The following is a 24,955-nucleotide window of genomic DNA, read 5'->3' on the forward strand; positions in this document are numbered from 1 at the left end:
GCATATTTAACTGCCCAAATTTTTAAAGTTGAGTATGGCAAAGCTTTAGGTGCAGGTTTTTTTTTTTTTTTTTTTTTTTGAAAGGCAGAGTGGACAGTGAGAGGGAGAGACAGAGAGAAAGGTCTTCCTTTTGCCATTGGTTCACCCTCCAATGGCCGCCGCGGCCGGCGCACTGCGCTGATCCGATGGCAGGAGCCAGGTGCTTCTCCTGGTCTCCCATGGGGTGCAGGGCCCAAGCACCTGGGCCATCCTCCACTGCACTCCCTGGCCACAGCAGAGGGCTGGCCTGGAAGAGGGGCAACTGGGACAGAATCCGGCGCCCCGACCGGGACTAGAACCTGGTGTGCCGGCGCCGCAAGGCGGAGGATTAGCCTAGTGAGCCGCGGCGCCGGCCTAGGTGCAGTTTTTTGTTTTTTGTTTTTTGTTTTTTTTTTTTTTTTTTGACAGGCAGAGTGGACAGTGAGAGAGAGAGAGAGAGAGAAAGGTCTTCCTTTGCCGTTGGTTCACCCTCCAATGGCCGCCGCGGCCGGCACGCTGCGGCCGGCGCACCGCGCTGATCCGATGGCAGAAGCCAGGAGCCAGGTGCTTTTCCTGGTCTCCCATGGGGTGCAGGGCCCAAGCACCTGGGCCATCCTCCACTGCACTCCCTGGACACAGCAGAGGGCTGGCCTGGAAGAGGGGCAACCGGGACAGAATCCGGCGCCCCGACCAGGACTAGAACCCGGTGTGCCGGCGCCGCTAGGCGGAGGATTAGCCTAGTGAGCCGCGGCGCCGGCCCTAGGTGCAGTTTTTATACAGTACATTTGGGACAGATTTGCCAGTTGACAGCTGTCCATCTTGCACAGTAACCATGTGTGGCTGTTGAGCATCTGAAATAAGCTAGTCCAGATTGAAATATTGTGTGGATAAAATACACACCAAAATGTGAAGACTTAGTGTAGTACAAAGAAAGTAAAATATCTGATTGATAACTTTTATGTTGTTGATATGATAATATCTGGGACCTACTGAGAGTGTTATTGAAATGAATTCACCTGTTTCTTTTTAATATGACTGGTAGAAAATGTAAAATCATTTATGTGGTTTGTATGTTCTTGTTACGTAGCTACAGCACTGATTTAAAGTTCTGTAAGTGATTTCTAGTTCCCTTACTTCCAGCTTGCTCAAAGCTTTTTGCCTTTTTGTAATTTTTTCAGTGGCGGTCCATATATTAGAAATAGATCTGAAAGAATTGCTTATGAATGTGTTTTCATTTGTATTTTCAGCTTTTTCATGACAACCTGACCATGAGCCCCACACAGTGGGACTTCCCTGTGGAATTATGCTGCCGGCCTATGGCCTTTGTTACCCTTACGGGCCTGGATGTCGTGTATAATGCTGTACATAGAGCTGTCTGGGATGCCTTCTGTGCCAATCGGAGAGCTGACCGAGTACCAATTTCTTTCAAGGTGCTCCCAGGTGACCATGAGTATCCCAAATGTAGACCCAAGGTAATGACATTATGATTTCATGGGTTCACTCTTTCTCTGTGTATGTATGTCTTTTTGTGTTACTGTTGTCTGTGCTGGAAACCTGAGTTTATCAAGACAATGGTTGTACTTGTATAGAAAGAAAACTTTGGGGCCGCCATTGTGGTGTAGTGGATAAAGCTGATACCTGCAATGAAGGCATCCCAAATAGGCACTGGCTTATTGTCCCCACTACTCCACTTCCAATCCAGCGCCCTGGTAAAGAGCCTGGGAGGGCAGCTGAAGATTGCCCAAGTGCTTGGGCTTCTGCCACCCATGTGGGAGACTGGAAGGAAGCTCCTGGCTCTTGGCTTTGGCTTGGCCTAGCCCTGGCCATTGCAACCATCTGGACATCTCTCTCTGTCTTTCCTTCTGTCTCTGTAACTCTGACTTTCAAATAAATAAGTAAGTAAGTAAATAAATAAATAAATAAATCTTCAAAAAAGAAAAGAAAACCATAGACATGTTCATGTATGTTTAATAAAATGTTTAAAAAAGATTTGTTTATGGGGTTGGTGCTGTGGCTTAGTGGGTAAAGCCGCCGCTTGCAGTGCCGGCATCCCATATGGGTGCTGGTTCAAGTCCGGGCTGCCCCACTTCCAATTCAGCTCTCTGCTATGACCTGGGAAAGCAGTGGAAGATGGCCCAAGTCCTTGGGCCCCTGCACCCATGTGGGAGACCCAGAGGAAGCTCCTGGCTCCTGGCTTCGGATTAGCATAGCTCCGGCTGTTGTGACCGACTGAGGAGTGAACCAACAGATGGAAGACCTCTCTCTCTCTCTGCCTTTTCTTAAAAAGGTTTGTTTATTTATTTGAAAGGCAGAGTTACAGAGAGAGGAGAGAGAGAGAGATGTTCCATGTCGTTCGCTTCCCACATGGCTGCAATGGCCTGGGTTGGGCCATACCAAAACCAGGAGGCAGGAGCTTCATCTGGGTTTCTAACATGGATGACAAGAGTCCGAGCACTTACGCTATCTTCAGCTGCTTTCCCAGGTGCATTAGCAGGGGGCCTGATCGGAAGTAGAGCAGCCAGAATGTGAACTGGCACCCGCATGGGATGTGGCATTGCAGGGGCAGCCTAATCTGCTACATTACAACGCTGGCCCCAACAATTATCTTTTTAAAACCCAGCTGAATAATTACTTTATGTACCTTTCTATCCTATGAGTCTTGCTTTTCCCCACATCTCCATATATTGAGCAAAATCTTTAAAAGGAAGATCTCACATTTCCCTTTCTTTGTTATCAATATCAGTATAGAATCCATAGTCTTTACAGTTTGTTTCAATGTCATATTTTTTTAGAAAACTTTTATTTAATAAATATAAATTTTCAAAGTACAACTTTTGGGTTATAGCGTTTTTTTCCCCCCATAACCACTCTCCCACCCACAAACCATCCGATCTCATTCTTCATTAAGATTCATTTTTAATGATCTTTATATACAGAAGATCAACTTAGTATATACTAAGTAAAGATTTCAACAGATTGCACCCACACAGACATACAAAGTACAAAGTACTGTTTGCATACTAGTTTTACCATTAATTCGCATAGTACAACACATTAAGGACAGAGATCCTACATGGGGAGTAAGTGCACAGTGACTCCTGCTGTTGATTTAACAATTCAGTGTCATATGTTTTTGAGTGCTTTATTTGTATTAGGTGCCTGGAACCATGCAACAAGCTGGTGATAGGAGTACAAATTCAATCAGACATGCCTGATGTCCTTGGGAGTAGTACATAAACTAGAGCAGTTTACTCAAGAGGGAATGAGGAATGTCATTAAGTTCAAAACTGATTTGTTTGTCTTTTATGTTTGTTAAAATTTTACTTAAAAATTAAGAAAAGAAAATTTGGCTACTTATCTGCATAACAGAAACATTGCCAATGTTATACTAAAACATGTACTTTTGAATTAATTTCTCTTTTTTTTTTTGCCAGAAATCTTTAAGGTATACAAACTTCATGCATTTCATAAATACAACTTTAGGAACATGGTGATTCTTCCCACTGTACCTGCCTTCCCACTGGCACTCCCACTCTTCTTCCTCCTCCCGCTAGCCTATTTCCAGTCTTATTTTTTACTAAGATCTATTTTCAATTAACTTTATACACATAGGATTAACTCTATACTAAGTAAAGAGTTCAACAAATAATATGAAAAAAAAAAAAAACCAGACTGTTCCTCAACAGTTTCATGATTTCTCTTTTGATTTCTTCTATGATCCACTTCTCATTCAAAAGCAAGTTGTTCAGTCTCCATGTGTTTGCATATATTCTAGAGATTCTTGAATTGTTGATTTCCAGCTTCATTCCATTGTAGTCAGAGAAGATGTATGGTGTGATATAGATGTTTTTGAATTTTCTGAGACTTGCTTTGTGGCCTGGCATGTGGTCTATCCTAGACAAAGTTCCATGTACTGGTGAGAAGAATGCATTCTGCAACTGTAGGATGAAAAGTTCTGTAGATATCCATTGGGTCCATTTGGTCTGTAGTGTCAATTAGCTCTGTTGTTTGCTTGCTGATTTTCTGTCTGGTTGATCTGTCCATTGCTGAAAGTGGGATATCGAAGTCCCCCATTACTATCTCATGGGAGTCTATGTCTCCTTTTAGATCCAATAACATTTCTTTTAAATAGCCAGGTGTCCTGTAATTAGGTGCATGTATGTTTGTTATAGTCACATCTTCCTGTTGAATTGATTCTATAATCATTACATAGTGTGTTTCTTTGTCTCTTTTAACAGTTTCTGTGTTAAAATCTATTTTGTCTGATATTAGGATGGCTACGCCAGCTCTTTTTTTTTTTTTTTTTTTTTTTTTTTTTTTTTTTTTGACAGGCAGAGTTAGAGACAGAGAGAAAGGTCTTCCTTTTTCCGTTGGTTCACCCCCCAAATGGCTGCTATGGCCGGTGTGCTATGCCAATCCAAAGCCAGGAGCCAGGTGCTTCCTCCTGGTCTCCCATGCGGGTGCAGGGCCCAAGCACTTGGGCCATCCTCCACTGCCTTCCCAGGCCACAGCAGAGAGCTGGCCTGGAAGAGGAGCAACCGGGACAGAATCTGGCACCCCAGCCAGGACTAAACCTGGGGTGCCAGCGCCACAGGTGGAGGATTAGCGAAGTGAGCTGCGGTGCCGGCCTACTCCAGCTCTTTATTGGTTTACATTAGCATGGAAAATCTTTTTTCATCCTTTCACTTTCAGTCTACATGAACAACATAGTAGAGACTCAAGTCTACCTTAGAAAAAGAATAATTGGGGCCAGTGCTGTGGCGTAGCAGGTAAAGCCACCGCCTGCAGGGCTGGCATGCCGTATGGAGGCTGGTTTGAGTCCTGGCCACTCCGCTTTCCTTCCAGCTCTCTACTATGGCCTGGGAAAGCAGTGAAAGATAGCCCAAGTCCTTGGGCCCCTGTACCCACGTGGGAGACCCAGAAGAAGCTCCTGGTTCCTGACGTTGTGGCCATTTGGGGAGTGAACCAGTGGATGGAAGACCTCTCTCTCTCTCTTTGCCTCTGCCTCTGCCTCTCTGTAACTTTGTCTTTTAAATAAATAATTCTTTTTAAAAAAAGAAAAAGAATAATTGTATGATGATAGTACTAATAATAGCAACTAATACATATATGATGCGTGGAATTTACTACCTTAAACAGTTTGTGTGTATTGATACATGACCTTATGAAATTGGTTTGAAAGGTAACAAGATGCATTGACCAAGATTATAAGCCCTCCTCACTGTAAAATAACCATTTTGTTTTTTTTCTCGAGAGCAGTGTTTCTGATAGAGTTGTCTCTGAACCTTGAATATATAATCATCACCTGAACTGTTTTTTAACAATGTAGAAGTGGTCTCTTGAGGAAAGCACTGGGAAGTTAGGATACAAATAGGATTTGACTATTAGCTGATTATTTTCCTTATATGTTTGAGAGCCACACACACTGGAGACACCATCTCATTTAACCAGCCCTAGAAACTGTTAGCTCTTTGAAATCTCATAGTTGTTATGGAAGTAATAGCACCCCGGTCTGTCTTTTTTTTTTTTTTTTTTTTTTTAGATTTATTTATTTAAAGGCAGAGTTACAGAGAAAGAGGAAAATAGAGAGATCTTCTATCCACTGGTTCCTCCCCAAGTGGCTACAATAGCCAGAGCTGAGCCAGATTGAAATCAGGAGCCAGGAACTCCATCCTGATCTCCTACATGGGTGGCAGGGCTCTAAGTAGAAGTAGGATTTACCTGGAAACAGATGGATGCTTTTTTACTAGGTATTTGGGAACCTTGATTTGGTAATTTTTCTTTAAATGGGGAATGTAGTGGCTCTAGGATTAAGATCCTACTTCCAGCCCTTGAAATCCTACTTCCTTGTAAGCCTGAGTTTCCTCATTTTAAAAATGGGTGGTGTGTATGTTGAATAAAATGCATATCAAGTGGCTGGCACTCTATAACAGATGGTTTCTGCTACTTTAACTCTGACTCGTGCTGCTGCTTGCAGAGAACTTCATATGAATGGTACATTCCTAAAGGGATCTTGAAGACTGGCTGGATGAATAAGCATCTGAATCTGGTGCCCGCCCTGGTGGTTGTGTTCTATGAGCTGGACTGGGATGAACCACAGTGGAAAGAAAAGCAGTCCGAGTGTGCTACCAGAGTGGAGATCGTCAGGTACCGTCAGCGTTTCCTAGCTTGCCTGTGTTAGCTTGAGCATGTCTCGTATTTTGCAGCGTGTGTTGAAGGCAGCTGAGTGCTGTTTAGACTTACAGTGGTCACTTTGGGGATTGCTGCCCTCCAGTGAAACTTGCTCAATTCATAACAAGTAGCATAAATATTAACTGATTATAATGCCAGGATTTGTGCAGAAATTTAGAGGGCAAATATAGTTTGGATTTCCGGTTTTGTTTTTGCATTAATGATCCTTGTTAGAGTGCTACTAATTTAGTCATTAGTCCCATAAAACAATTTTGCATTATCACTATTTCAGTTTTAAAATTATGGGTGCTTTTGAAAGAGTACTCTGTAATGTATCACTGTAAAGAAGTAAAGTAGCATTATAATTCTTTTTTTTTTTTTTTTTAGTTTTTTGACAGAGTGGACAGTGAGAGAGAGAGACAGAGAGAAAGGTCTTCCTTTGCCATTGGTTCACCCTCCAATGACCGCTGCGGCCGGCGTGCTGCAGCCGGCGCACCGTGCTGATCCGATGGCAGGAGCCAGGTGCTTCTCCTGGTCTCCCATGGGGTGCAGGGCCCAAGCACTTGGGCCATCCTCCACTGCACTCCCTGGCCACAGCAGAGAGCTGGCCTGGAAGAGGGGCGACCGGGACTAGAACCCGGTATGCCGGCGCCACTAGGTGGAGGATTAGCCTAGTGAGCCGTGGCACCGGCCATTATAATTCTTACATGAAAGTGTATATTAAACTTTTACTTTAAGAGCAGATTTTTAAAATAAGGATTTAGAAATTTGATTCAAAAATATACTTTTAAGATTTAAAACATTGTGACATGTATATTCTTTATGTGCAGGAAGTGATTGTTTCTGGTTTGGTGTTTTTAGTTGAAGTTTATCTTCAACTGAATTATGAAGCTCGTATTTTATGTAAAACCTTGGATACATTTAGTTAACAAAAGTTTTTAAGTTAATTTTATTTTTCCATTGCAGGCAAAGTTTACAAGGCAGAAACACAAAAGTTGCAGTGGTTCTGATTCAGAAGAAAACCCCTTTGCCTCCAGGTATCAAAAGATGAGTTAATTAATTGCTTTGTACCTCTTTTATTACCATGAGGCAGCTTTTTTTCCTTAATGTTTAAAACTTTTATGCATTCAGTTATGGAGCGAATAATTTAGCTCTTTAAATTACCAATAATGCCTGAATACATGCTCATTATAAAAAATTTAAAATAGTCGTGGTTACAGATCTTCCCAAGTCCTATTCTTCCAGTCCACTTACCTCCCCATATAGACATATATCACCTGACAAAACAGTTCATTCACTTGATTTTTTTAAAGATTTATTTATTTATTTATTTGAAAATCAGAGTTACACAGAGAGAGGAGAGGCAGAGAGAGAGAGAGAGAGAGAGAGAGGTCTTCCATCTGATGGTTCACTCCCCAATTGGCCACAATGGCTGGAGCTGCGCCAATCTGAAGCCAGGAGCCAGTAGCTTCTTCCAGGTCTCCCACGTGGGTGCAGGGGCCCAGGGACTTGGGCCATCTTCTACTGCTTTCTCAGGCCATAGCAGAGAGCTGGATCAGAAGTGGAGTGGCCAGGCCTTGAACCGGCACCCATATGGGATGCCAGCGCTCAAGCCAGGGCGTTAACCTGCTGCGCTGCAGGGTCTTAGTAGACCCGAACGAGGATGGACTGGGTCCGAAGAAAGGTAAGTGCGCCGCTTGCCTGTTCCCCAGCTTCCCGATCCTGGAGACAGTCAGACGCAGCGGGGAATCAAGTCAAGCAAGCAAGAACTCGGTTTATTGCACGTGTAGCAAAGCCTTTTAAAGCACAAGACCGCAGGATTACTGGGGCAGGGCATAAGGACCAACCAATTACTTAAAAGGTCATTTTATGGGGTAACTTTTTACAGGACCAGCCATATGTCTGTACACTCATCATCAGTTGTCACCTCCCCTGATGCTGTACGGCCAGTCAGCTTTGGTGGTAAATGACTTTGGGTACTGCCCACCTTACTTCCTTTGGGCGCCATCTTTGAATTGCCACGCGTGCCTAATTTCCCTGCAGGCGCCATCTTTGAATTGCCTCTTGTGCCTAATTTCCCCACACTGCACCACAGCGCCGGCCCCCAATCACTTGATTTTTAAAAAGGAATGTTAGGTCCTTGCCTGATACCTATTTGAAATAACCTTCCTTATGCAGAGAAAAATGCTATAGGATTTGTAATTTTCTTTGGGGAAACATCTTTGTTTCAAATGTATTTTCCTTCTGCCTGTGTAGATTGTTGTAGGCCAAAATATCTTTTTTTTTTAGTTCTGTGTTGAAATTTGCAGCATCCTAAATGTTTTTGGGAAATTCTTTTGTGAATTACTACTCATGTTTAGTTATGTTAGTTTTTTTCTTTCTTTTTTTATTTGACAGGTAGAGTTATAGACAGTGAGAGAGACAGGGAGAAAGGTCTTCCTTGCATTGGTTCAATCCCCAAATGGCCACTATGGCTGGCGCTGAGCCAGTCCGAAGCCAAAGCCAGGAGCCAGGTGCTTCCTCCTGGTCTCCCATGCGGGTGCAGGGCCCAAGCACTTGGGCCATCCTCCACTGCACTCCTGGGCCACAGCAGAAAGCTGGACTGGAAGAGGAACAACCAGGACTAGAACCCAGTGCCCATATGGGATGCTAGTGCTGCAGGTGGAGAATTAACCAAGTGAGCCACGGCGCCAGCCCCTTTCTTTTCTTAAAGATTTATGTATTTATTTGCAAGTCAGACTTACAGAGAAAGAGACAGAGAGAGAAGGAGAGAGAGAAAGATCTTTCATCTACTGTTTCACTTCCCAGATGGCTGCAACAACTAGGCCTAGGTCCAGCTGAAGCCAGGAGCCAGGAGCTTCATCCTGGTCTTCCATGTGGCTGCAGGGGCCCAAGCACTTGGGCCATCATCTGCTGCTTTCCCAGGCGCATTAGCAGGGAGCTGGATCACAAGTGGAGTAGCTGGGGATTAAAACTGGCACCCGTATGGAATGGCAGCATCCCAGGCAGCAGCTTTACCTGCAATGCCACAATGCCAGCCCCTAGTTATGTTTTTGTGACATAATAGCATGGGGTAGCTGTTGGTGTTACTTGGCCCGCAATGTTTCCTAATACTGGTCCAAACAGCCCAGGAGTCATATCGGCATGATGAAAGGGGTTTGAGTTTTTATTCCTAGTTCCAGATTTGGGAACGTATTCATGTAGAAAAATCCATGACATTTCTCTCTTTGTCTTTCCTGTGCTCATCAACAGGGGAAGATGTCGTTGCTTCAGAAAGGGCTGCAGCTTTGTGCAACGCGTGTGAACTCTCAGGGAAGTCTCTGTTTGTCCTGCCCCACACTGACCACCTTGTGGGTTATATTATACGGTAAGTAAAGGTTCTCTGACGTGCTTCTTAGATTGTTCATTAACAAGTGAGAAATTGGTAACTTAGACTCCTTCAACTGAAAAACAAAACTTCTCTGTCTCTCCCTCTTTGTCTCTGTAGTTCTGCCTTTCAAATAAATAAAAAGACAAAACATGTTCAGGAGCAACATTCAGGTGTTACAGTGGATAAAGGGTAAAGATAAATGTCCCTTTTGGTAACTCTTTACCTGTCTTCAATTCTAGGTGGTAGCTGCCATCAACAACTTAAATTTCCTTCCAGAAATCCTCTTTTTGTGTGTGTGTATAGGAACATGTTTATAAAAATAAATAAACACAAAGACATAAATGTGTAACACAAAATGATCTTCCACTTGACCATGGGTGCAACAGCCAGAGCTGGGCCTATCCAAAGCCAGGAGCTAGGAGCTTCTTCTGGGTCTTCCACATGGGTGCAGGGAACCAAGAACTTGGGCCATCCTCCATTGCTTTCTCAGGCCATTAACAGGGAGCAGGATCAGAAATGGAACAGCCAGAACTCAAACTGGTGCCCATATGGGATGCTGGCACCGCAGGCAGGTGCTTAGCCTACAGAGGAGATACAGCTGCAACCGGAGACAAAGAAAAGCAGACCCCCTCCCCCAACACAAACCTTGAAGAGTGACTGCTCTAGTGAAACAGCTTCCCACTGTTATCTTGTCTCGGGGGGAAGATGTCCTCAGTTCTGCTTCTGTAAACTCCAGTCATAAATCTGTCCCTGGTATCTTTTTCAAACATACCAGACCCACCAACCATTGGAAGTGTGGTGCTAAGTCTCGTAGCTGCAATTTAAACCCACCAGCTAAGGTATGATGCTGATGAATTTATAAATATTGTAAAAAACTTGAGTTTGATGCTTAGTTCTCAGAAAATGATTCCAGCCTGGCCCGCTGGTATTAATAAACTACTTGGATCCTCCACTGTCTCTGATGCCTGTTTGAACGAAGCGAATTTTCCCACCCCAGGTTTCTGTAACAAGCCTACTGTGTCACAGTGCTGGCTGCCCCCCTCCCCATGAACTTTATGAAATGCCTTTAAGTCTGTACCTGTTGAGTCTGACACAGTTTTTTGTTTTGTTCCAAATATTTCCACCCAAGCTGGGCTGAATCCACAAACACAGAACTCACGGATAACTGTGGAGATGCCTGGTAGCACAGGCAGGCTGCTGTCTTTACCAGAGAGGCTCATCCCAGCCTCACACCTGGCCTTTGCCCCCCCCCCCCCCCCCGCCCAGGCTCTGATGATTCTTATTTATTTATTTATTTATTTATTTTGACAGGCAGAGTGGACAGTGAGAGAGAGAGACAGAGAGAAAGGTCTTCCTTTGCCATTGGTTCATCCTCCAATGGCCGCCGCGGCTGGTGCGCTGCGGCTGGTGCACCGCGCTGATCTGAAGGCAGGAGCCAGGTACTTATTCTGGTCTCCCATGGGGTGCAGGGCCCAAGCACTTGGGCCATCCTCCACTGCACTCCCTGGCCACAGCAGAGAGCTGGCCTGCAAGAGGGGCAACCGGGACAGAATCCGGCGCCCCGACCGGGACTAGAACCCAGTGTGCTGGTGCCGCAAGGCAGAGGATTAGCCTAGTGAGCCACGGTGCTGGCCGATGATTCATTCTTGCGCTTTTGCACTGCAGGACCTCCTGTTGATGCTGCTGCTTCTTGTCAGGGTGCTTTCACACTGGCTCCTGTCTGCCGGCTCCCCCTTTCGAGGCTGGCTGGCTGGCTGGCTTGCTTGCTTGCTTGCTTGCTTTCTTTCTTTCTTTCTTTCCTTCCTTCTTTCCTTCTTTCTTTCGATGTATTTATTTATTTGAAAGTCAGAGTTATACAGAGAGAGGAGAGGCAGAGAGGGAGAGGTCTTCCATCCGCTGGCTCACTCCCCGATTGGCCGCAATGGCTGGAGCTGCGCTGATCCGAAGTCAGGAGCCAGAAACCTCCTCCGGGTCTCCCACGCGGGCGCAGGGACCCAAGCACTTGGGCCATCCTCCACTGCTTTCCCAGGCCATAGCAGAGAACTGGATCGGAAATGGAGCAGCTGGGAGTAGAACCGGGCGCCCATATGTGATGCCGGTGCTTCAGGCCAGGGCGTTAACCCGCTGCGCCACAGCCCCGGCCCCGGGGGCTTTCTCTTACTCAGCTTTCAAGGCTCAGTTCCCAGGAAGCCTTCTTTAGAAGGCCATGACCTCCATCCTGTGCCTTAACTGACAAGCCTTAACCAGGGCAGTTTTACCCTCCAGGGAACATTTCATTATGCCTAAAGACATTTATGGTGGCATCAGAAGTGGAGCTGCTATGTTGGCATCTTGTGGGGATGGGCCAGAGATGTTGCTACACATTCTAAAGTGCACAGCACAGCTGTGCTCAACAAAGAGTTAGCTAGTCCAAAATGTGGGTGCTGTTAGGTTGAGATCCTTACCATAACAATTCGTGCTCCCGAACTCCTTGGCTTGCAAATTTAATGCTCCTGTAGATAGAAGAGAAACAGAAGTGGCTTCTGCCCTTCACTATTTATGGGGAATGGAAATAATGAAGCTAATAAAACATTTTGAGGCATACTGTGTCATAATGATTGATGGGAAAAGTAAGTGCTCTGGGTCTAGGGCCTCCACAATGTGGATATAAGCACAGGGAATGCATAAGACAGTTAATTAAAAATGAAGGGAGATATTAGGTCCTTTATTATTTTTTTAAAGATTTTTATTTATTTGAAAGAGTTACACAAAGAGAGAAGGAGACGCAGAAAGAGAGAGAGCGAGCGAGCAAGCGAGATGTCTTATATCTGCTGGTTCATTCCCTAATTGGTTGCAGTGGCTAGAGCTGTGCTGATCCGAAGCCAGGAGGCAGGAGCTTTTTCTGGGTCTCCCATGCGGGTGCAGGGGCCCAAGGACCTGGGCCATTTTCCACTGTTTTCCTAGGCCATAGCAGAGAGCTGGATCGGAAGTGGAGCAGCTGGGACTCGAACTGGCACCCATATGAGATGCCAGCACTGCAAAGCAGTGGCTTTTCCCGTTACACCACATCACCGACTCTGGGTCCTTTGTTCATAGTTACATTTTATCTAAGAGAAATAGCAAAGCTGAATGTCGGGAAGTCTTTGTATTCACTGATTGGGAGAAGAGTAGCAAAGTTGTTGGTGCCACCTCTCCATGTGCTTTCAGAGCATTTTGATGTGTTAAGTGTATATGTTATGGTAGATCAGAGATGCGATCACTTTCTTAAATGTGAAAGTGTTGGAATATTTGTAAGACTTCTATAATGTGTTGGGGGATGATTGTGAAAATCTTTATTGCAGAGGTTCACTAATCATTTCAAGACAAAATTCTTTTTATAAAAAAATATTTATTTACTTGAAAGGCAGAAAGAGAGAGACAGAGACAGACAGCAAGAGAGAGAGATCTTCAATGCACTGTTTCACTCCACAAATGGTTGCAACAACAAGGGCCAAAGCCAGGAGCTGGGAACTCCATCCAGGTCTCCCATGTGGGTGCAGGGGCCCTAATACTTGGGCTGTCTTCTGCTGCTTTTCCAGGCATATTAGCAAGGGGCTGGATTGGAAATGGAGCACTATGGGACACTGTTGTTGGCAGGCAGTGGCTTAAAATTGCACCACAGCACCAGCCCCTTAAGGCAAAATTCTTGAGAGTTCTCAAGCTTGATGAGTTCATCATTTTTCTTTTATGAAAAGATAAACATTGTACATTTTCAGACATTTCCTCTCTCATGTCATGTCTATCAACATCATGCTGACAAACATTTAAGAAAGAGCACTATGGGCTAGTCCTGTGGATTAGTAGGTTAAGCCTCCGCCCAGCACCCCATATGAGCACTGGTTTGAGTCTTGGCTGCTCCACTTCTGATCCAGCTCCCTGCTAATATGCCTGGGAAAGCAGTGGAAATGGCCCAGGTCCGTGGGCCCCTGCACCTGCGTGGGAGACCCAGAAGACATTCCTGGCTCCCTGCTTCAGGTCAGCTCAGCTCTGGCCATTGCAACTATTTGGGTAGTGAATCAGTTGACTGAGGATGTCTCTTTGCCTTTTCCTTTCTCTCTGTAACTCTGCTTCTCAAATAAATAAATAAATATTGCATACTTTGCCTTTCAAAACAAAGGTGACATTTTACTAATGAGTAAAACAGCACTTTTCAGAGGAATGTTGGGTTATTGAGAGAATGTGCTAAGAAATGACTGGTAATGTTTCATCATGTTTTTTTTTTTTTCTGAGATTTGTTTAAATATGTAGTCTATATAAGTATGTGTTGTTATCGTTGTTATGATCATCTGCACTCAAAAACATTAGAGACAGTTTTTAACTAATTTAAAACTAATTCAAAGAGTTTCAATGGGTCTGAACTTGTTTGTTGAAAATACAAAGAATAAGGAGTTCCTCCTTTTGTCCTTGAGGTTGTATTAATATTTTTGCCTGTTACGTAGCTTCCAAAATTCAAAGGAAAGTCTCTTTCCTTTTATTTATTTTTTATTTTAAAGATTTATTTTATTGAGGCGACTCTGTGGCTTAGCAGTTGGGTCCACTCCCTGCAGTACAGGCATCCCACATGGGCACCTGTTCGATTCCTGGCTACTGCACTTCAACCCAGCTCTCTGCTGTGATCTGGGAGAGCAGTAGAAGATGGCCCAAATGCTTGGGCTCCTGCATCCACGTGGGAGACTTAGAGGAGGCTCCAGGCTCCTGGCTTCTGATCGGCCAAGCTTCGGCCTTTGCAGCCGTTTGGGGAATGAACTGGCGGATGGAGGACCTCTCTTTCTCTCTCTGCCTCTGCCTCTCTGTAACTCTTTCAAATAAATAATTAAATATTTTTTAAAAGATTTTATTTATTTATTTGACAAGTAGAGTTATAGTGAGAGGGAGAGACAGAGAGAAAGGTCTTCCATTTGCTACCCAAATGGCCACAACGGCCGGAGCTGGGCCAATCCGAAGCCAGGAGCCAGGAGCTGCTTCCAGGTCTCCCAGTGTGGGTGCAATGGTGTAAGCACTTAGACCATTTTCCACTGCTTCTCCAGGCTGTCCTGGGGAGCTGGAGGAGCAGCTGGGACACGAATTGGCACCCATATTGGATGCCAGCACCATAGGCAGAGCTTTTAGCATACTACGTCACAGCAGTGGCCCTGTGGCCCTGTTTGTTTATTTATTTTTTAAGTATCTGATTTTTAAAAATTTTGACATGCATTCTGTTTTTTTTTTTTTTTTTGTCATGTTTTTCTTAAATGTGTCTAAACCCCTTGAATGTAGTCGCACACTCTTGTTTGAATCTGAGGAGGAGAAGCCTTATCTGACTATGAATCAGCTTTCTTTATGTCCTCGTAGGTCCTGCTGACGTGCGCTTCTACAGAAGACAGTCCGAGTTGTTTACACATTTCTCGTTAGGTTTTCTCTGTTCCTGTTAACTGCAAAGTTTGACTTCTGAATGAAACAGGATTTAATCATACATATGTTATTTTCATGCGACTTGTCAGCTTTCATTTTCAGTTCCTTCCACATTAGTTTTCTTATCCTGTTAAGCCCTAAATGTTAAAAGTCACAAAAGAATAGTGAAATCTAATTGAGTATTGGATATTTGTTTTTCAGACTTGATATAAAATGGTGAAGGTAAAAGTAGTTTTAGAGGTTACCTAATTCTTATGAATTAGAAAAAGTTGTTTTAATCAGTTGTTTTGTAAATAATTTTAAATGGCTTTTGGATAGACTTATTTTTAAACTTTCAACCTAGAATAGTTAAAACTTGCTCTACTTTTTGTGTTAATCATGCAGCAAAATAGCCATTATCTATCAGGATATTAATTTCAGGTCTCAAAAAATATGATTCTTAAAAAGCAACCTGGCAGGCCGGCGCCGCAGCTCACTAGGCTAATCCTCCACCTAGCGGCGCCGGCACACCGGGTACTAGTCTCGGTCAGGGTGCCGGATTCTTTCCCGGTTGCCCCTCTTCCAGTCCATCTCTCTGTTGTGGCCCGGGAAGGCAGTGGAGGATGGCCCAAGTCCTTGGGCCCTGCACCCCATGGGAGACCAGGAGAGGCACCTGGCTCCTGGCTTTGGATCAGCGCGGTGCACCGGCCGCAGCGTGCCAGCCATGGCGGCCATTGGAGGGTGAACCAATGGCAAAGGAAGACCTTTCTCTCTGTCTCTCTCTCTCTCTCACTATCCACTCTGCCTGTCCAAAAAAAAAAAGCAACCTGGCTTAAAATAACTTTACTATTTGAATGTTGTTTTTATTTACAGATTAGAAAATGCTTTTTATGAACATGCACAGACTTACTACTATACTGAGATCAGAAGAGTGAAATCTCATAAAGAATTTCTGAATAAAACAACCCATCAGGTACTTGTTTTCTTGTTTTATTTGTTTTTATTTAAAAGAGAAAAGAGACAAAGATCTTCCATTCACTGGTTCACTTTCCAAATGCCTGCAACAGCTAGGGCTGGCCAGGCTGAAGCCAGGAGCTGGGAACTCCATCTGGGCCTCTCAGAAGTACTTGAGGACCCAAGTATTCGAGTCATCACTGGACATTCCCAGGTTGCATATTAGCAGGAAGCTGGACTTGGAGGCAGAGCTGGGGCTTGAACCTATTCGCTCAGAAATGGGTTGTAATTGTCACAAGCAATGTCCTAACCACTAGGGTAAATGTCCAGTACACCCTCTTAAATTTCTTAAACATAGATTTTTATTGCTTTCTTAACTATATCCTTGTTTATTGGAATAATTATTTTTTTAAATAGTCATTTTATTTTTTATTTGAGAGAGGGAGAGAGGTAGAGAGGGAGATTTCCCATTAGCTGGTTCATTCCCCAAATGCCCGCAGTGGCCAGTTCAAAGCTGGGAGCCAAGAACTCAATCCAGGTCTCCCATGTAGGTGAAAGGGACGCAACTACTTGAGCTATCACCTGCTGCCTGCCAGGGTGTGCATTAGCAGAAAACTGGAATTGGGAGTGGAGCTGGAATTCAAAACCAGACACGCTGATAGGAGACATAGGCAATTGTTGGTATAATTCTTGAGCTCTAATTTTGAATATTTTCTGTCATGCTTTTAAAATGTCTCTCCTAGATACACATAATTTTCATTTCTCAAGAATATATGTATAATAATAGTGATTTTTTTCATTTTTTTCAGCTTTTATTTGTTAGACATCAGTTCAAAATAGCTTTCTTCAGTGAACTGAAGCAAGACACACAAAATGCTCTGAAGTAAGTTTCAGATGAAACTTCCTTTTCCTTATATTAGCAATAACATTAACGGAAATTTCTGAATTTTGGTCAGTCAAAATTTAATTAATTTAAGATGATTATGTTGGTAAGTTTCAGATATTTAAGATTTACTTTAGTTTGTCTAGAGATGAATGCAACATAATATTTTGGGATTTTTAAAAAATTACTATTTTATTTTTGAAAGTAAATTCCATGGTGTCATAAAGCTTTCTGTTCTTACTAAATGAACTTTCATGATCTAAACAAGTATAAAAATTTTCCTCATCTCGACTATTTCTTATTTGTGTATTTAATAAAAACCTTTGTGTTAGGAGACTGATTTCTAAAGTGTAATATACATTATACATTATCTGAGCCCTGTTATGAATTTTTTAAAGTTTATAGTGCATTCATTCAATGGAATTATGACTTCATTTTTAATTAAAAAATTTTTTTTCAGTTTATAATGCCTAATCAAGTAGCATCTTTTTCAATTTAAAAGCTTTACCAAGTTGTAGATGTGTTGGCAGTGGTTAAGCATTTTATTCCTTTATTTTAAGCCCAGTTAATAAGACATGATCTCTTTGTAGCTTTAACTCTAGTTTTGAAGACTAGCAGTGGTGGTGTGACAAGGGAATAAAAAAAAGAAAAACTCAATGATTTAACTTAAAGAGGAGGAGAAAAATAGAAGTAAATAAGAATAATTTTGTTATTTATAGGAAAATTCTAGAAATCTCTTGGTTATTGTTGAGGTGCTAAGCAACAAATTGTGTTCTCTGAATCTCAGTGACTTTACACAATTATAACTGGCTTCAGTGTAGTTCATTTTTATGGATGATGTTAGAAAACTTAAATATCATACTCTCTGTCTCTCTCACTGTCCACTCTGCCTGTCAAAAAATAAAAATTAAAAAATTAAAAAAAAAGAAAACTTAAATTTCAAATAAAAATAGAAATAATTCTGGGAAAAAAATTAACAGATTTTTTTCTGAAGGAGAAGCCTGTTTTGAGATTTTTTCTTTCTTAAGGTCCCGATTCCTAGCAGACCCTCCTTTCTCACTTCCCCCGTCCTCTCTTTCATCACCAGCCACCCGAAGGGCATGTCCTTCCTCTCCAGTCTCTGCCTTAGACTGGTCATAGCCACTTAAACTTGTGGAAGTCCTTGGAGTTAAAAAGTTGATCTATGTTCTGTTTTGATAGCATCTTTGCTAATATAATTTCTGTTTTGTTTTGTTTCTTGAGAAACTTGTAATGGTACTTCAAAAAAAACCCTTATTTTTTTAACCAAATGGCAATTTTTCAATATAATTGACAGTTATCTGATTTCTTTCAGTTTTCAACCACTTATTGACAGATGTGATGACAAAGAATCATGCACAATACCAGGGTTGTGTTCTTTGTTGAAAGTCTTTGATTGCTCCCACCTCTGTTACTCAACACTAGATTATTTTTCAGGAAACTGGAGATGGATATGTATATGTTATCATTGAGCTATTGAGTGCTAACCAATGTTAATATTGTCTTTGAAATTTTGTGTAACTTTTTATTGTTAGGAATCTTTTCCTAAAATTAATTTATATTATAAATAATCACTCTTCCCATGTTGATACTAGGAATTACAGGACTGCCTATAATCTTATACACGAATTAAGAGCCCATGAAACTAATATTCTGGAAATCAAGACCATGGCAGGATTTATAAACTACAAGGTAATCATTCTAGTTCCAAATAAATAGAATTTGTTTTTAAATATTTAATTTTCCTTTGAAAATTTGGAAACCAAAGTCAATTTCTTGCTCTGAAAAATTTGTATTTAACTCATTGCATCCTTATCCCGAGAGAGGCCTTGGTGCTTAGTAACCTAATTGTAATTGTTGGGTTTTGAGTTTGTGGGTTCTAGAGTTGGAGTAGGAAGAGTTTTTTGGGTTTTGTTAAGTGAAAACAGAGGGAATGAGAAGAAAGCTGCCTGTGTTGTTGAATTTTCAACGATGTAACATGTTAGAATTATGTAAAACTTCTTTCATTCAATAGCACAACCATAGAAAAGGTGTGTGTATTCATCTTAGAAGAAATGTTTATATCTGTTGTTTGAGCATTTTAGGATTGTATGTCATAGAATTAGAAGTCCCCAGAAAGTGAAGGCTGTTTGTTTAGCTTTTAATTTTTCACACTCATTTTTATTTTTTAAGATTTTATTTATTAGAAAGGTGAAATGACAGAGAGGGAGGGAGAAACAGAGAGAGAGATTTTCCATCTGCTGGATCATTCCCCAAATCCCACAACAGCCAGGGTAAAGCAAGGCCGAAACCATGAGCCAGAAACTCTATCTGGCTTTCTTTCATGGGTGACAGGAACGAAGCATTTGGTCCATTATCTTGCACGTTAGCAGTAAGATGGATTGGAAACGTGAAGTAGACCAGACTTGAACCAGGCACTCCAATGTGCCACACTTATCTTTTATTGTTTAAAGATGTCTTGCACTGGGTTGGTGATATGTGGACAGATAGATCCTTTATTTCACCATTGGTATGAGTATGAATTGTTACAGCTTTTGTAGAGAGAGTATTTTGCAATGACTGAACACATTTAAAATAAATTTTGCCTTTGACTTAGCAATTCAATTTTTGGTCATTTATCTGACATATATTCTAAAACTTGCAAAGCACATGTATATAGATATTTATCACAACTTCTCCGCACCCCCCCGCAAAGAAATATTTTATTTAAGGAATACAAACTTCATGCATTTCCTAAGTACAACTTTAGGAATATAGTGATTCTTCCCACCATACCCTCCTTCTCATCCATACTCCCACTGCTCATCCTCCTCCCTCTCCCATTCCCAGTCCTATTCTCCACTAAGATCCATTTTTGATTAACTTTATACACAGAAGACCAACTCTCTGCTAAGTAAAGAGTTCAAGATTTGCACAGAAAAACAAAACAAAACAAAAAGCAAAAAACTGTACTCCAGTTGAGACAATGGCTGTTCAAAGTATCACAACTTCTTTTTTCTTTTTCTTTCTTTTTTTTTTTTTTTTTTTTTTTTGACAGGCAGAGTTAGACAGTGAGAGAGAGAGAGAGAGAGAGAGAAAGGTCTTCCTTTTTCCGTTGGTTCACCCTCCAAGTGGCCGCTACAGCTGGTGCGTTGCAGCTGGTGTGCTGCGCCAATCCAAAGCTAGGAGCCTGGTGCTTCCTCCTGGTCTCCACTGCACTCCCAGGCCACAGCAGAGAGCTGGACTGAAAGAGGAGCAACCAGGGCAGAATCCAGCGCCCCGACCGGGACTAGAACCCAGGGTGCTGACAACTTCTAATAGGAAAAGATTGGAAACAGTCCAGCAATAAGTGATTGGTTGTATAAATTATAACTGAAAACAGTGGGATGTTATACAGTTAGAAATAATGAGACTGCTCTATATATTGTTATGGAATGATATCCAAGATAACATTGCTAGGTGAAAAAAGTAAGGCACAAGGCAGCATACTTAGTGTGATGATGTTTTTATAAAAATAGTACCAGCTTATCTATAAATGCACACACCTACTTGTTTATGTGTAAGATGTATCAAAAAGCACAAGCCAGAAACTCTGGAAAGAGAACTTAGATGACTGAGGTAGAGGGAGGGATGAGAGACTTATTTTCCACATATTCTTTTGTACCTGAAAAATAAACTTGAAAATGCTAACAATCATATGGAAATACATTTATACTTTGTTTCTGTTTTGCCTGTTAGCCCAAATACATGTAGGAGGTACTTGAAAAATTTATGCAAAGTGGATTTTAAAAATATTTCTTTTGGTGCAAAACAACTTTGAAATTCCTACATAGTTTTTTCACAATGTACATTTTCCATGAATTTTTTGAGGACCCCTGGTAAATTACTACTGTTTTGAAATAACATCCCTGATAAAAGATTTTTGAAAATTTCTAGAATCCTTGATTGGTATGGAGGAAACTGTATTTTAATTTTGCTACAAAAATCTTTAGCTTTCTAAAAATTCTAAAACTGAAAGTTAATCATTTTCTTCTCATTTACCTTTTGGAAACTTCAGCTATAATTTTAAAAATTCCATCCTATTTTATTTGAAGGGCTTTTTTGAGATATTGAATAAATTCAGTGCAAATACTAAATTATTTCATTTCTCAACGGGGCATAACTTGTGGTTTTAGTGTAAACCATTTGGGTGGAGAAAATCAATTCCGTTGAGAAGAACTTTGGAGAAGGAAATTGTGTAATCTTTTAAGTTATTCTCAGACTTTCCATATTTTTGAATGAATATGCATTTTGACTTTCTAAATTTTGTGATTGGTTTGACCTTTTGCAGATCTGTAGGCTGTGTTTTCAACACAACACCCCGCTAGATGCCATCGCGCAGTTCCGAAAGCATGTCGACCTGTGCAAGAAGAAGATTGGAAGTGCGGACTTGGCTTTCGAGCACGCTGCGTGGATGTCCAAGCAGTATGTTTTCATTTGTGCTTTTAGAATAGTTTTTAAAGTAATATGTGGGATTTGGAGGAGTGCAGTTAGCACGGACTTTGCTTCTGACTGGACTAAATATCATGCCAGTAGATGGGTTTTAATGATACACGGCATAAATATGTTCCCAGTAATAGTTCATGTTGATTCTTAGAGTTCATTAATGGAAATCAGTTAATTGATGGCACTTTGTCATTCAACATCTGTTTATTGAATTTCTACCTTGTGCCTAGATCCTGAAAATGTAGTAGTAAACAAAACAAAATTCCTGCTGTCAAGGAGTTTACAGTTGGAGATTGATGCTGAAAAGCTGCTGAAATGAACTTGTTCCTAGAAACTTGGATGTGTTTGAGTGATGAGAACTACATTGAGATCTAGTTTGATGGTATTTCTATGAAGACTTGTTAGCTCTGAAGAGATGGTTTGAATATGGATGTTACTTGGATCTATAACCTACAGTTAGCATGTATCAAAATTTACAAAGAAATTATGACAGTTATTAACTGTTAACAGCATTATTTTTATGCAGTCTGCTGAAGTTAACGGTTCTCAGGATGAATAATTACTTGAAATAAACATTTTCTTTTCATTCTTTTTTATTTCTTTTTTTTTTTTTCTTTAAGATTCCAGGCCTTTGGAGACTTATTTGATGAAGCTATTAAGTTAGGGCTAACAGCAATTCAAACTCAGAATCCTGGTTTCTATTACCAGCAGGCAGCATACTATGCTCAGGAGCGGAAGCAGCTGGCAAAAACCCTCTGTAACCATGAAGTAAGTCACGGATTTCCTGTTATGTAGCATTTAGGGAACATACTCGTCTTCTCTTCCAAGAAGCCAGGACCTATTGGTATTGATGATTTTTTCTCAGTCTTTGCCTATCATGTTTTTATCTCTTATAGTTTCAGGAATCCTATTTGAACACTAGATTTTCACTCGTAAGCAAAAGCTGAGGAAAGGTTTTTTTTTTGAAGAACTAACCTATGATTGGCCATAAGTTCATGATTTTTGATAGTCTTTATATGTTTGTTTATTTATTTGAAAGGCAGAGTGACAGAGACAGAGAGATATCGTCCATCTATTAGTTCTCTCCACAAATGGATGCAACAGGCCGGGCTGGGCCACGCTGAAGCCAGGAGCAAGAAACTCCATCCAGGTCTCCCTTGTGGATGACAGGAACACATCAGCCATCATCTGCTGCTTCCCAGGGCAGGGAGCTGGATCAGAAGCACAGTAGCTATGACTCCAGCTGGCTCCAGTATGGGATGTGAAGGGCCCAAATGGCAGCTTAACTCTCTGCATCACGCCTGCCCTGAATAAATGAAAGAGACAAAATTAATATGAAAATCACAGTCATTGTCACACTATAAACCCCTTGTTTTGTTTCTGTGATCACTGCTGTAGGATTTGGAGGAGACTAGGAGAATGTATTCTTGTTTGACTCATCTGAGAGGAGAACTTTTGACTTCATCTCTTCTTGAAAATGTCCTCTCTGGAATACCTGGGATTCTGTTTGAGTCTACTTTTTTTTTTTTTTTTTTTTTTTTGACAGGCAGAGTGGACAGTGAGAGAGAGAGACAGAGAGAAAGGTCTTCCTTTTCTGTTGGTTCACCCCCCCAATGGCTGCTGCGGCCGGCGCACCGCGCTGATCCGATGGCAGGAGCCAGGTACTTATCCTGGTCTCCCATGGGGTGCAGGGCCCAAGGACTTGGACCATCCTCCACTGTACTCCCTGGCCACAGCAGAGAGCTGGCCTGGAAGAGGGGCAACCGGGACAGAATCCGGCGCCCCGACTGGGACTAGAACCCGGTGTGCTGGCGCCGCAAGGCAGAGGATTAGCCTAGTGAGCCGTGGCGCCGGCCAAGTCTACTTTCTTAAACTTGATATTTCATGTTGCTTTTCTCTTAAAATCACGCATGTATTTTAAGGAAAAATTGTATTTTAGGGATTCTAAGGCAGAGAGTAGATCGTAAGAAATAGTGCCAAGATTTGTTTATAAAGTTATTCTCATAGATTTATTAGTTGTAATGTAAACTAGAAATAAAATGAACAACTATAGGGAATTTGTTAAAATATAGAAGATCAGGTAGTCTTAAAAATAATGTTTTGGAATAACATTTAATGATAGATGAAAGTGCAGAATATATTTAAATGAAAACAACAGGTTGAAAAATTACTTCAATCAGTAACAAATATTTTCGCACTAACTGTGAAAGAATAATAATGTATTCTCAGTAGTAGAAGTAGGTTTACAAGTAATTTTATTTTGTCCTTTACCTTTTGAGTATGTTCTACATGTTTCTGTAATGTAATTATATTACATTTTGGTTTCAGAGGGAAAAAGTCATAAAGAAGAAAAGTAAAGTAGTGTAAATCTGTCACTCATGGGACTGAAAGTATCCTCTGTTCTCTTACCAGGATTTAATATGGAAATTAAAAAAGGGAACCTATGGAATAAATATCAAACATATCAAACATAGTCTGTTTGCTATAGTTTACTATAGCAAAGATAAAAAGCTGTGTTAGTTATTATTTGTCAAAATCAGACTGATTTGGGTTTGTCTTGGCTTAGTGGTTGAGACACCTGTGTCCTGTATCCTAATACCGTGGTTGTAGTGTCCTTTCCTGATTCCAGCTTCCTGCTAATGCAGATCCTGGGAGACATGTGAAAGGCCAGGATTGAGTTCTTGGCTCCTGGCTTCAGCCTGGCCCAGCCTGGGGGGCTGTTACAGGCATTTGGGGGAATGAAGCAGCAGATGGGGGCTCTCTATGTCTTTATGTCTCTACTCTCAAATAAAGACAATTCTTTTAAAAGATATATTTATTGGGGCCAGCGCTGTGGTGCAGCGGGTTAATGCCCTGGCCTGAAGTGCCGGCATCCCATGTGGACACTGGTTCGAGACCCAGCTGCTCCACTTCCGATCCAGCTCTCTGCTATAGCCTGGGAAAGCGATGGAGGATGGCCCATGTCCTTGGGCCCCTGCACCCATGTGGGAGACCCGGAGCAAGTTCCTTGCTCCTGGCTTTAGATCGGCACAGCTCCTGCCGTTGCGGCCAATTGGGGAGTAAACCAATGGCTGGAAGACCTCTCCCTTTCTCTCTGCCTCTCCTTTCTCTGTGTAACTCTGCCTTTCAAGTAAATAAAAAAGCTTATTTATTTACTTGAAAGGCAGAGTTACAGAGTTACAGAGAGAGGGGGAGAAAGGGAGCGAGATCTTCCGTCTGCTTATTCACTCCCCAAATGGCTGTAATGGCCGGAGTCGGGCTCATCCGAAGCTAGGAGCCAGGTGGTTCTTCTGGGTCTACCAATGCTGGTGCAGGGGCCCAAGCACTTGGGCCGTCTTCCACTGCTTTCCCAGACCATTAGCACGGAGCTGGATCAGAAGTGGAGCAGCTGGAACTCGAACTGGCGCTCATATAGGATGCCTACGCCACAGATGGCAACTTAACCCACTACGCCATAGTGCCAGCCTCTCAAATGAAATTTTTTTAAAAAAATCAAACTGATCTATTCAGTTTTTATAAGATTAACCAAGCATTGGGGCCAGCACTGTGGTGTAGTATGTTAAACCTCTGCCTGTGGCACTGGCATCTCATATGGGTACCGGTTCAAGTTCCGGCTGCTTCACTTCCAATCCAGCTGCGTGCTACTGTGCCTCAGAAAGCAATAGAAGATGGTCTAAGCACTTGAGCCC

General features: G+C 42.0%; 1 protein-coding gene across 1 annotated transcript in view; it reads left to right on the forward strand.

Moving 5' to 3' along the window:
• The window catches only part of TRAPPC11 (trafficking protein particle complex subunit 11), a 56,324-nt gene that overhangs the window by 872 nt on the left and 30,497 nt on the right, over positions 1-24,955 (forward strand). Inside the window, exons 2-10 of the mRNA XM_002709491.5 lie at positions 1,266-1,490; positions 5,996-6,165; positions 7,156-7,226; positions 9,442-9,556; positions 15,821-15,920; positions 16,711-16,784; positions 18,398-18,494; positions 21,112-21,245; positions 21,887-22,034. Coding sequence (XP_002709537.1) covers positions 1,287-1,490; positions 5,996-6,165; positions 7,156-7,226; positions 9,442-9,556; positions 15,821-15,920; positions 16,711-16,784; positions 18,398-18,494; positions 21,112-21,245; positions 21,887-22,034 — 1,113 coding nt within the window. The 5' untranslated portion in view covers positions 1,266-1,286. The remainder of the gene's footprint in view (positions 1-1,265; positions 1,491-5,995; positions 6,166-7,155; positions 7,227-9,441; positions 9,557-15,820; positions 15,921-16,710; positions 16,785-18,397; positions 18,495-21,111; positions 21,246-21,886; positions 22,035-24,955) is intronic.

Source organism: Oryctolagus cuniculus, chromosome 2 (assembly GCF_964237555.1).
Source record: "Oryctolagus cuniculus chromosome 2, mOryCun1.1, whole genome shotgun sequence".
Taxonomy (NCBI): domain Eukaryota; kingdom Metazoa; phylum Chordata; class Mammalia; order Lagomorpha; family Leporidae; genus Oryctolagus; species Oryctolagus cuniculus.